This window comes from Dermacentor albipictus, chromosome 1 (genome assembly GCF_038994185.2).
Source record: "Dermacentor albipictus isolate Rhodes 1998 colony chromosome 1, USDA_Dalb.pri_finalv2, whole genome shotgun sequence".
Classification (NCBI taxonomy): Eukaryota; Metazoa; Arthropoda; class Arachnida; order Ixodida; family Ixodidae; genus Dermacentor; species Dermacentor albipictus.
Window position 1 is genome coordinate 159,311,481 of NC_091821.1, and position 14,034 is coordinate 159,325,514.

At 40.4% G+C, this 14,034-nt stretch overlaps 1 protein-coding gene across 1 annotated transcript in view; it reads right to left on the reverse strand.

Annotated features, from left to right (window-relative positions):
* Window positions 1-200: 200 nt before the first annotated feature.
* LOC135910990 (protein O-glucosyltransferase 2-like) overlaps window positions 201-14,034 on the reverse strand; it is a 54,089-nt gene continuing 40,255 nt past the window's right edge. The window contains exons 6-8 of the mRNA XM_065443068.1: window positions 11,789-12,026; window positions 9,988-10,389; window positions 201-4,892 (exon numbers count right to left, since the gene is read on the reverse strand). Coding sequence (XP_065299140.1) covers window positions 4,872-4,892; window positions 9,988-10,389; window positions 11,789-12,026 — 661 coding nt within the window. The 3' untranslated portion in view covers window positions 201-4,871. The remainder of the gene's footprint in view (window positions 4,893-9,987; window positions 10,390-11,788; window positions 12,027-14,034) is intronic.

The following is a 14,034-nucleotide window of genomic DNA, read 5'->3' on the forward strand; positions in this document are numbered from 1 at the left end:
AGTAGGTGTGTCACTCTTCACTGAATGTCTCTGATGCCAGCTTGAATTACATGTTATGTGTCGTAGAACCTTATGTTTACATGTAAACATGAATGTGAACCTCAATTCACTGTTTAAGTCCACTGTAATATTTTGCTGGAAGCATTAGTGAACACTTCAGAGGGTTTCCATAACGTAATTGAAACACACATAAATTGAAATCAGCCAGCAACATTGAACAATTTATTGAAAACAGTTCTATAGAGAAAGCTTTTTCTTGTGTCACAGAAGAAGACACTACAAACAGGAACACATCATGCGCTGAAGAAACAAATGCCCCAACACCATAATCACAGATCATGCTATTACAATAAAATAGCAAGCAAATATGCTGTATCACAGTACCTTTATGATGCCAGAGGGAAGTAGGGTGCATAATACTGAGTTATCAGCACGAATAAAAGTACCCAAATACTTTGGAAGCTTTAGAAAATATCACTATGGAAGCAATTACTACACAGGTGACTTCAGAGAACACAGAAAAGTCTGAGAAACATGTACCCAGCAGCTTAACACATAAAAAAAATTGATATCTTTGACAAACAATGATAAATGGAGGAATCATCATACAAACTTTTTACAGCGGCATATCGATGGGCACTGCCATATTGGCTCACAAGAGACAGCACCCGCCATTGAGCACCTTCTGATCAGTGTTTGCTCACTTGTTTACAATGGGCACCACGACCACAGGCACAGCTCAGACAATCGCTATTTCGGCCAGCTTGGTGAGCAGCAATAGGGTAGACAACATAAAGCTTTACCTAAGCTGCAGAGGCAGTGCAATTATACCTTTAATTTATCTATTCTGTCTGCGCTACAATCTTAATAGTGTGTATGCTTACCAGCTGAAGGCGACGAATGTAGCAGCCTGATGTTTGCTTTAATCCTTTATATTCTAGTCTTTGCAGCAATAGATTTGCAAGGCTGTTACAGCCATGCACCTGTTGTAGTCGTTGACAGTGCAACAATATGGCTCTGCAATAGATTTATTTACGCACACAAAAGCCTGTTGGCGACCTGCTTTTACCAAGCAATTCTTGTTGCTAGTTCTGATCAGACAACTTGGGAATGGTTTCTTAGAGCACAGACTAAAATGTATGCACACAATGTGGAAAAAAAATGTTGCATGTGGCAGAGCAATTGCTCTTCTGCTGTTTGGTTCTCAGCGCAGAAAAATCACGGTGCCCACCTATTCCATGCTTGACTTTCCTGTTGTGGAAAGTTAAGTTCTTTGAGTATGTCAGTTGTGCTTGTGTGAGGAGGATGTAGTGCTGATTTGCGTGCTTATTGAAGTTTAAGATGTTGCAATATTTTGCGACAGATGCTGCTGCAGATGGTGTTAGCCTGACAGTCATTGCCAGGAATCGCTTGCCACTCATTGCCAACAAATAGCTATCCAGCACTGGTGGTAAAGCTTGTTGTGCTCACCTTGTGGAAAGGCATACATGATGAAGGGCCCTAAATATAGTCATTCCTTGTGCAGCGGAGGCGGATGAAACTCGCACACAGTCTCATACCACACATTAAAGTCTCTGTCGCAGTTTTTGCAGTTCACAGCAGAGCATGTCTTCCCTATGCCCTTTCACATTTTAATTAAATAATGCTAAGCGATTCCTGGCCTCTCGTTGGAATGTTGCTGGAAAGATGGGTGGTGGCTGATGCAGGCTTGCTCTTGATTCAGAAGGCATTCAGTGGCGGCATGCCTGTGGCGGCCCCTGGTGCACAGACTGCTAGCTTTAAAGTGTCGTCTATAGAATGCCCCAACCAATATACACCACATTAAAGAGAGACAGATTGATCGATGCTTATTACACTGGTGAACCCACCTGTTATTAGCTTTTGTGGAGAAGCCACCAGTACCTTACGTTTAGATTACTTAATGGTTATCTAGGTAATTCTCAGAATAATAATTTACTGACCTATCTATCGATACAGAACACTTGGGTATCCTTTGAGAAACACTATATGCAATTATTTGCAGCATGCTATGTTTTCTGTAACTGCTTTTCAGTATTAAAAATAAAGGCCTACATACAAAGTAATTTTAACATAGCTCGCTCGTGTGCCTCAGCAGTACTGCTTTCGCAGGCATTATAGATGAACACAGCATACCCAATGCCAGACACTGTGGTCTCATAGATGCGATGGCATGTTTATCTTGTTGTGGCTGCTGAATTCATGATAAATGGTTTTGCTTCTTACCTAGAATGATATGTGTTCAATAGTTTACTATAGACATGAGTATGCAAAACAAAACCCAAGCTACTACAAATTTTGGTTCACACCTCTTAATTTGCCGTTCACATTGAAACAGTTGCTAGCACGAATGCAGTGACCATCGCCAATAGAGGCAACACATCCTATTTTAGAGGCCTGCCCAGCCATGTTAATGGGTGGATTGTGCCACTCGGAGCCCTGGGTGCTGCACGAATTGTCTGGGTGCAGCATTGCTATTCTCAAACATGTTGACACGAATGAGCTAATGCAGAAATAGAATGTGGAAAAAAGAGCTACAAAAATGATAGCATGCTGCAAATAAATGGATCCGATCTTTTGAAAGGCAATCTAAATTTCTTGTTTTATGATACGGGCCAAGACGTAAGCGTTCGTGAGGTTAGCAAATTAATCATTATCGATAGTGTCACATTAGTGACAGTAAGTAGACCAACCCTCGTCAAACAGAGAGTCAAGAATGTAACTTTTTACTGTGCAAATACACGATATCTAATTAAATAGACATAAATACTTTAAGCTTCTTCATATTGCCCCTAATTTTGTACATGGGGTTTAAGCTGTAGAGAGTGCTCAGTGTTTTTGTAAACTTGCCGCATACTAGTTAGGACACCCTGTACATATCATCAATGCTATAAGAGAAATACTGATGAAAGTATACTGGTGCCTCAATGTAATCAAGAATCTCACTCATAACCAATAGAACGCTAAAGAAACATTATTGCTGCTCTATGGCACAGATGTCCTGCCATGGGCTACTGGTATATGTTGGTGCAAGGAATAGCTGACAGAGCAGGTAAAAGCATGCAGCAACAGCTCAATGTATTCTCTCCTTCTGCCTTCTCTATCACACATCAGCCATATTCCATCAGCTCTTGAGGTTTAATCATATCTGCAAGAAATTTTCTGGCAAATATGTTACTTTTTATCTGAAAATCACAAAATCTAGCTAAATATACTACTCCAACTCTTGAAACAAAGTTTGCTTAAATGAATACAGTAAAGCTAGCATAGCTGTTTTGAGCAGTAATGATGCAGTGTGCTTAAAATGCATAGGAATTAATTTGCAAGGTCAGCATCCTCATTGTGACCAGAAATATTAAGGGCCCAAAAATAATGTGGAGCTTAGGGCAGGGAGCTTGCTTTAGACAGGCCTCTCAATTGCCTTTTGCATACTTGCAATTAATGTATAGTACTGGTGACAAGTGTTTTACACTTATCACAAGTATACATGACAAGCGCTTACACTGACGACATGCGCAAATTGGAGCAGATAGTTTGTCAGGCACATAAACACAATTTGTTTGTCAACTTACAGTGTAATGAAACCAAACGACAACATGAATAGATAGCTGCACAGACATAGCAGCAGGTGCTTCTGTCTGTCTCATGCAGACGAAAATTTTTGTGAAGCACTGTCCTTAATCTTAGCAGTTCCGACCTATGGCAATAGAACGCCTGCAATATTATAAAAACTTCAGAGAAAGACAGGGGAGGAGAGAGAGAGAGAATAGCTTTACTAGCAGTGTCAATAATTTGTGGTACTTATAACACCAGTGCATCAATATACTTTGTAAGCATGTTTCGGAACACGTAGTCAAGGCAAAATGTGCATTTCAGAATAAGCAAATAAGCAACATCATTGTTAAATGGTGCCATTTTAACTTCCCTCTCACTGAAGACTTCATATTTGAAGTACGCAGTGAAGTAAGAAACACATGACACATGGGTGATTAACAAATGCTAAGGTTTGCAAGCCTGCACCATAAACAAAATATTGGTTCCATTTAAGTACCAAGACATCTAGCCAAATGCCACTAGTTATGCTTGAAGCCATTCTACTCGCATGGCTGAAATACATTTGGCATCCAAAGTCACCGAGTATTCTCGAAGAAAACCGCCTATACTACACACAAGCTTTACAAAGTGAAGACAGCTCTTGCTGCAGATGATAATACTCGTGGAATTGTCCACATAAGAGCTCTAATAAAGGAGTACTGACATTTTTTTACTTGTCCACTAAATGAAGGGCCAAGCCCTCAAACTCTCGAAAAAACACAGGCAAGCATCAGAGTGCCCTTGATAAATTACTACGACACTTGTGAACAAGTTTTAAAGCAGTTTCAATAGGTGAATGCACTAGCTTGCTATGTTTTTGCAATCGCTGCAGTTGCCACATGCAACCACAGCCAGGAGAAATAAGCACAGCACTCTTGTTTATTGTTTCATGAGAAACATCAGAATACCTAACTGCTACACAAGGTCAGCTAATTTTGCTTTGTGTCATGATGTTGATGACACCAGGTCTGACCTTTTGAGACAAACTTAAGTACCAAATTAATATGTCTTAAAATATTTTCCAACTTTCATATATGCTGTCATTTTTTATGTACAAGAAGCATGTAGTAGTATTTCTATGAGTTTGAAAACGTGTCAGTACTCCTTTTAAGCATATCTTCGAATCACACCTATTTGCATGTTCCATGTGCATGCCATGCACACGGAATTTGTACATTCATTTTTGTGCCATATGTAGCAAAATACGATTCCACCTTTTGGATAAATGCTGTTACTTTCAGTATATGGAGTATCTTCGGCTATAACTCATCATGTTCCCTCTGAAAAAAAAAAAGAAAGAAAAAAGTGAGTGTTGAATAAGAAGATGAAGACACAGGGCATCACCATTTGCAGAAGTAGTGAAGTTTTACACATTTAACACCTTATGTTGAACAGACAGCAATACATAAACATTTCAATAAAAAGCTCTCTTCACATTTTAACCCTATGATAAGCATAGTTTCAATAGTTCATGAGGCAATGAAAACAGATCCAGCTTAACTAATGTGATGTGAAAAGCCAGAACTGTGGTGTCAAACAGGTTAGCAAAGTGCACATTCTGGCATTAACATGAAAAACGCAAGCACGAACATGAGCTGAAATCAACAAGCAGCGTCGAAATGCCCTAGTAAATTTTACCATCACCAAAGAACCAACGTCCAAGATCCCATGTCATCAATTTAAAGAAAAATAGTTACCGCAGCTTCATAGTATCAATACAGTGTGAGCAAACTATCTATGGAAAACCATCTATGACAGCAAATTGTCAGATTGTCACAGACATACAGTTTAATACCATAATTACTAGATGGAACTCTGGTGATAGTGTCTACAGGAGTTGCAATCGGGGCGTTGCAGCCAGCATGGGAATAATGGGAAGTACATGGATTTGCCTAAACTTCTAGCTTCAAATGGCTTCGTGACTTTGTAAGCTCATAATTTTCAACAAAGTACTGTTTAATTAATCATTAAAGTATCATTATTAAACATGCCCAACAGCAGGATTAGAACATGGGACCTCTAGCACAGAAGCCTGGTATTGAAACAATTACACCACGAATGCATGTACCAACAAGAGCCATAGAATGCCCTTATGAATTTCTTGCGGGCAAGTCAGCACGCTCAGACACTTGGTGCATTTCTATTTGTCCACACTGACAGGCCGAACCGCGGCAAACAGTAGTGATTGTGTGTGTTCGCAGCGTCTTCAGCACTTAGAAAAGTATTGATTGCTCTGAAATTCAGGACATGAAGGCAGATAAAGTTTAATAAACAAAGTCACAAGAACGTCTGAAACCACAATCACGAAGATCAGACAAATCTATGTATTTCCCATCATTCCCATGGTGGCTGAACGATCACAGGGCCAGAGTTACCTCTAGTAATTATTGTAGGAAACTCTATGGCGACAGGGTCATTCCATACCAAGTGTCCAAGATGTGTTGCTAGGCTCTCTCAGATTGTCTTGTAAAAAATCCTGGTTATATCTGCTTTGCTCACAGTTACAGTAGTACCTCATTGATATGTTTCCGTAACATACATTTTCCCTGCGCCAACATTTGCAATCTAGAACACAAAAAATGGCCCAATAGATTTATGCTAATTTTTTACTAGTTAATACATTCCCATAAAACACGACTTTTCAGCACCAATTTTCAGTAGGTCGTATACAACTTAAGTTTGCAGTGAAGCCCTGCCCATGCCCTCATAGCCTCCAGCCACTCTTCACTCGCAAGGCTGCAAATAGTTCATACTTCAAACGTCCCTGTTACCTAAATAAGCTGGTAACCACCAAAATAAAATTATTAGCATGTAATTTTATACATTTTCACTCATATATTATAGCGGAACGGTGAAAGCCTAATTTTTTTATTGAACTGGAATAAAATGCTTGCTTCAGTGCAACTATTTATTGCGAAGTTTCACTTCAGTTGGCAGTGAAGTTTCATGAGTAAAATTGGCTCAGCAATGAAATGAACTGTGCTGCGGACTTTTGAAGAGTGAAATGGTCAGATTCCGTACACTTTGTCAATGTCTGTTGCACATCTCATTGCTTCCGCCAATGAAAAGACTCTTCAAGAACAGCGGATGCTCTGGAGGTATGAAGTACAGTAAAAGCTCGTTAATTCGAACCGCAAGGGGAAGCCGCTTCAGTTCGAATTAACGAAAGTTCGAACTAACGAAAGTAAAGGAGAGCAACAGTACACTGCGATTTGGAAGCAGCAGGGCATGTCAGAAATTTGGCGTGTCAGAAAGTGATGGCGTGTGCCCGCGGCACACGCCATCTTCACGTCGAAGCTCTGGGTCCGATTGTGCCACACCACCGATGTCCACCAAAACGAACTTTAGCCGAGGCTTAACACCATCACAATGAATCGCAACGCCCGATACCTCCTAAGCTGAAAACAGAGGTGCACAACCGATGAAGACTGCCGAGACAACGACGCTGAACATGTGAAGGTGGCGAAGGCCCTGATTCGTTGGTTCTTGATTGCAAGCGCAGCTGCGATGTACTTGATTCGCTGTGTTTTGGTGCTTGCGGTGCCATCATCGCACAACAAGAGCAGCTGCACAAGATTTGCAAAGCCTCCGAGATTCACAACGGGCAAGAAGTCTCGGAGGTTACGTAGAACGGAAAGGCGGCAGCCACCGCTGCCTTCTGGCTGACCCGCGCCGGTTAGATTTTTTTCCGATTTTGCCTTCTCTTGCCGTTCTCTCCGTACCGGAGGCAATGCAGCCTTATGTGTAGGCAGTAGGCGCGTTTGTCTGGCCTTGTGCCAGGTGAGCGTAGTTCGAATTATCCGTGAGGGAACCTTCTCGCGTTCGAATTAACGGACTTTTTTATATATAGCCTTCTGTGGAGCTTGGCCGGACCAAATCGTACAGTTCGAATTATCCATAAATTCGAATTATTGAAGTTCGAATTAACGAGCTTTCACTGTACGACGCCATTTTGAAAATGTCACATGACAATGATTTTGTTTGCTTCTGTGACTGGCTGGCAGACTAACACAACCCCACGTGGTTTGTGTGCCTTGGTTGCCAAATGCTGTTTTTTTTTAAGTTGTATCCTACTACTCATTTGAATTATTTTGCATTAGTGCTAGAAATGTGCTTTACAGCAAAGATTTTCATAAGATGTCAATACATTGTACAGATATTCTCAAAAATCAGGACAAACATACCAAAATGTCAGTTTTGGTGCACTTTCAGCCCCGATTTTCGCAATGAGGAGCTCCCCGTAAAAATATGACATAAAGCACATTAGATAGGCCTATTTATTGGCATTACATTTTTATTGCTATCTCATTTTGACTTCTGTTTTAGGCGAGATATAAATTTTTGGATTTGGCCCCTGCAGCAGCCTCGGCGTAGTTACATACAACCGCTTCACTGCACAGCCCAACAGCTGTTAAGCATCAGTCAGTCTGCATGAGCAGAATGGGACTGCAATGCAAATTTCTTGCCGAGTAATAAAAACCATTACAAATATTGTCTTAGCCTTATCTTACTGTTGTAACTTCCAGAGCGTGCCAGAAGCCAGGAGGTGGGGTGAGAGCTCTCATAGTTTACTACTTTTATCACAGCCTGTTTTCTTCTCTCTTTTTTTTTTCTTATATTCCAGTTGACATGCTTCTCTGAAAAGCTTCAGAACACACACCTGAGTGTGTATGCTAGAGATTTCTGGTACCACAAGTCTTTATCCTGGATAAAGGTCTACAAAGCGGTTAAGTAGTGCCAGCAAGCTCTTACACACGTGGCTGCAATAAATAGCTGATGAGAAGGCATGCACGGGCAGTTAGGCAGACGCCTGTCATGAGGCAAATTAATTCTAATGTCACATTCAAAAGAATGCTACAGAAACATTGCCATCATCATAATCGTTGTCATAATTGTTTGCTAATATCATATGCACTTCAGGAAAAACACCTCTGCTTTTGTTGTCTGATTGTTCTCCAATTCTCTTTTGTCCTGTGCTGAACAAATGCAATATACGGCCATGAATGTTCCTAATCGACTAGCTCCAGACATTGAAAGTCAGACTTCATTTATTAAAAATTTATTTTAAACCTATTGTAACAAAGTTCCTTCTTTAATTGTACATTTTATATTCCTGTTTCACTCAGGACAATGTCGGCCTAGTAAAGACACTGCATGCCAAATTGCAAAGTTTTCTAATTGCGCTAGTTGGAGAAGTGCACTAAACCTGCGTACAAGCAATATTACTTATTTCTACTTGAACCGCGATGTTCAGCACTCACGGCATCCTGACATCTTAGGGAGTTACGAAAGGAGGACAAGGCAAAGACAATATCTATAACAGTTTCTGGAAGTGGGAGGACCAGTCAAGCCATAAGGTGCTGAGGAAATTCGTGCACCAGTCCTACGCTGCGCTTGCCAACAGATTGAAGCACGACAGGCATTGGTGGCCAGAAGTACAGATTCCTCATGCACAAATTCTGATTTGGAATGAGTGTTTTGAAGGCGAGAAAATAAAAAAGTTGGCCCATTCTCGTAAATTACGTATATACTTGATTCATTGGTAGTTGGTTTTTGGACACAATCTTAGTGCACCGTAGAAGAAGAAATTCACTCAAAATTTTATACCATATAATGAATGCACCTCCAATCTATACATCAAATTTTTTTTTTTTGGAGGGGGGGGTGCCTTCACTGCAATTAAATATGGTATGTGCAAAAATACGGTAACTCCCACATTAAATCTATTTACTTCTTTTAGTAACTCTAGGGTAATGTCCTCAGTGTCAGGACGCAGTTGCCAAAGGACGTGCTAAACCGGTTTGTTTTTTCTCTCTCAGACAGTACTGTTATGAACACGACTTGCTTAGGCACTACTGCTCCAGGAGTCATAAAGAAGGCTGGTGCACAATCCTTCTAAACACCTTGTAGTGCACATTAATTGCTGAACTTAAAGAACAATTACTATTTCATTCTTCATACTAAACCAAACTGTGCTGTCTAGGTGAAATAAAGCTGACATATATATATATATATATATATATATATATATATATATATATATATATATATATATATATATATATATATACACATATATATATATATATATATACACACACAACTTTTATTAATGGTCAATATATATCAGATCTCCATAAGGTTACGTGGCAACAGCTCCATCATGAAAACATAAGTAGCCTGCTGTGTACACCTTCTTCCATATGAATGCGCCAATTTTGCTGTTTTAGATCATGGACACACAAAACAACTTGGTAAGAGGTGTGAACAAAATCACACCAATAACACAAACTGCTCTCTGCAATGCAAAATGCCCAGCCTTCTTCTTATGTAACATGTCATGCCAGCATCAAAGGTTATACAATAAATCTCTACCTGCTGCTCTCCACAGTCACATGGCTGCTTATTATGAGGTTGAGGCACTTCTTCCATGCCTTCAGCAACTTTGGCACGTCGATTTAGCTTGAGGGAGTATTCTTGGAAAAGCTGTGCATGGTAACAGAACACATGGTGTGGTAAGAGGTGATCCAATGCAAACTGTTGGGCTTCCTTGACAATGCCATGTGCAACCTCATCATGGTCACGTGCCCAAGTTAGCTTGTCAATTAGGTCCGAAAGGTTGCGTTGAAATGGCACATAGTGCACCATGGGAGTGAGATGCGAGTAGAAATGCTCATAATACTCAGAATCTTGCTTCAGCACCAAACCAGACCCAGCCAGAAGGTAAGGAAGCCGGTAAGCAGCCACGGTGCCGTCCACGTTGATTTGGTACTTGTACTGCAGTTTCCAGAAAGTGTAATCTGTGAGACTTTGTTAAACTGTGCAGGTAGCAGGAAATTTAGCACAGTAAAAGATAACAGGAGTTATGTTAACTATCCATCCTTGAGACATAAGTTCTCAACTGAAGGGCTGCGCTTGCCTCCTCAAGATATATAATAAACGCTCTCTCCGTGTCTCTCTCTTCATTTTGTTCATGGACGTCTAAGCTGACATAGCTCGATAAAACCATATAAAAACTTAGGTCCAAAGTATGCACTTGTGCATAATTTTTATTTTCTGGCACACTTAAGTATCAGAACTGATTAAACAACGCTCTACATTAAACTTGAAGTAGAAGCTTAGCGCGAAGAAAACCACAGACACAAGAAAGACGTCTTTCTTGTGTCCCTGGTTTTTTTCGTGCTAAGCTACTACTTCAAATAAGGACAACCAACTAGCCCAAAAGCCTACTCTTCTACATTAAACAAATGTGTGTACACATGTGCACACACACATGCACATACGCACGAGAGGATAAGTCGTACCTAATTTCACTTTATCACAAAACTGTCCCTTCAACAGTTTCTACTGTTTCTACATTTTCATTTCTACCTTTTCTACTGTTTCCACAATTTTTATGACAACCTAGTGTTGCCGAGTTAGTAAGAAAGCTGATTATTACACACATCTTTGCATGCCTGAGATATGGAGTACAGAATTACTTATACTGTATATTAAGTACAAATTCTGCTGTCACAGTATGCAGCAAAAGTATGAACACTTCACGATGCATTCCTTCAAAAGAGAATGATGTAAACTACCCCAACAGAGCCTAGGGACACAAAGTGAATAGAAAGATGATTTGGTTCAATTGGAGAGAAGATTATAATAGCTGGCAACATATTTCTGTGAAACAAATATGTGAGTACACAGAGGGAAAGCACCAGACATTGGTAATATGGTCATCTGTTTGCGATGTGTGTGCTCAGCACAAACTTGTGCAACCAGTAGAAATTGACAAAGAAGAACACTGCTGTCTTAAGGTTGCACCTTTTTTTGTATGAAAAGCTCTTAAATTTTTATCAGCTATGAACCGACTAGTTCATTTGAATACCACTTTGCTAAACCTGAGTATAACTGTAAAATGAGTTTTGCAAGCATAATAGGTAAGCTAAAAGTTGGCACGTTCATACTTTTGGTATTGAGCCCTTCTGCAATCAAAGTAAAATGATTTATTACGCTACAAATCAGCTTGAAAGCCAATAGAAGGCTGCATATAATTTCATTCACCATAAATTGCTTGAATGGTCTGCACAGGAAAACACGTGACGAATGTCACGCAGACCTCAAAAACAATTTTCTCGAACTCTTGGTACTACACATCCATGCCAGACAATGAATCTTATTTTGCACAAACCTTAAAGAAATCAAAAAAGGAGACGTGGCTGGTTTGGGGACCATATACATCCATCTTGTCTCGAAAAAAGAAAAAATTTGTGAGGGAAGCATTTAATAGATCCGGGTGACGACGTGAGAGAGCCACAAGGTCAAGGCGTTCAGGGCAGCTGTCACGACCTCGCCAGAACCCACATGGACGCTTCTCTTTCCAAGCTGGCCCACTGTTCCCTTGCACAGAAAGAAGATCTAGAGTCACCCTGCACAGAATGCATCCAAAACGTTGGTAAGAAATTGGTGCAAAATCTTCTAACTGTGACAAACTGACTCAAGAGATGCACTCGTGGTTTGAAAAGGCCCCTAAATCATACCTGACATTTTTCTTACACATTTTAAATAAACATGTGCATTGTGTATACAGTGACAATGAACGTTCACGAACATGGCAGTACTAAACGCCTCAGGAAAGCCTTAAATTATAGCAAACATTGCAATGCCACACACCTCAGGGAAGCCGCGAATTCAAGAAACAATCCAGTGCTCCTCTCCGAGCTTTTATGATCTCATTTTGCACATCGTGATGCCAGCAGGGTCCTGAGCATGACGTCATAAGAGTAAAAGCTGTCAAATAGCCAGCCAATGAGGAACGATATTGCCACCGAGATGAAAGTCAGCTGCATGTTCCGAGAATAGAGGGGGGCTCGCACATTATGTGCCACTAATCCTATCGTGAAGCTTTCATTTAGTGGGCATTGTGCAGAGGACCGTTGGGAGTGGACAGTGGAGGAGACTTTCTTAAGGTGTGTTGATGCAACCCATAGCTTTTGCTGCACTGCATGGAGTTGTTGAGAGTATGTGGTGAGGAGGAGAGAACACCTGTTGGTACAGTAGTGAATGAGAGCAAGAAACCACAGCAGCCACATAGCCGTTCAGAAAAAGCCTGTAACTCTGCTATTACGGTGTCATTTAAAAAAACTTCTTGCAGCTTAGTGTTCACTGTAAAATGGTACAAAGCTGCCACTATATAATGAATTTTTGAGCTCAGGTGGTTTAGGGGCTCTTTAAGGCAGTTATGCCGTGCAACAGTATTTTATGGACAGAAGCATGACTTCATTTTATATGGCATTCTACATGGTAAGAGAAGGACACAAAATAATTCTCCATTTTACTCCTTGCTCCTACTTGAAAATGCACAAATTTCTCGTGGGAATTTTCATAGAGTGTTTCATAACATATTTTGGGTCAATTCTCATCATGCAGTTCTGTCGCAAAACACACAATGAAAGGAACTCCTCACACACTCCAAGCAGCAGCATCTTCATAACAGATGAATTGATGCAGCTGGTTAAAGACTTTTGGAATGCAGCATAATTTCTGTGAAAACACCAATGTTCATAAAGGAGGAAAAAGAGAAAGTCATATAGAGGGATAAAAATAAAGACTACTAGCATATGGCAGAAAGTATACATGTACAGAACAGTTAACTTCCACTAATTAAATGTAGCTTAATTAATTAATTAATTATGGGGTTTTACATACCAGAACCACTTTCTGATTATGAGGCACGCCGTAGTGGAGGACTCCGGAAAGTTCGACCACCTGGGGTTCTTTAACGTGCACCTAAATCTAAGTTCACGGGTGTGTTCGCATTTCGCCCCCATCGAAATGCGGCCGCCTTGGCCGGGATTCAATCCCGCGACCTCGTGCTCAGCAGCCTAACACCATAGCCACTGAGCAACCACGGCGGGTAAATGTAGCTTAATTAAAAGTTACCTATTATAATTTAATTCAACTGTGTTCAAAAGCAACACTTTAGGTAATAAAAAAGCTCATTCATCATTCGTAAATGTTAAGAGGCCATAATCCAAGGGACACACTACAAATTTTTAAGGACAACCAATTTTTTATGGAAAGCTTATCAATAAAGTAGCTTCAGCTTAGCTTTAAATTGAGGTCTTCCACCCACAAGCTCACCTGATTTAATGCATACAAATATCAGTGAGAGTGATAAATGAGAGCTATGGTGATATAGAATGCCCCAAAAATTAAACTTGATCATGTGTGGTGTTTTATGGCACAAGGGCCAGGTATGGCCAAAGAGTGCCATGACAAGTGGTAATGTTAACAATGTATTGTGAATGGCATGGACAATGAATTCCTCATGGTAGATGTGACATGGCGGTAAAAGGGCTTAAGGCCTGTCGCTGTAAATGGCGTAAAATATATGGGTGCTAAAATAATGGCACTCACTGGGTAGTGATGTGGACT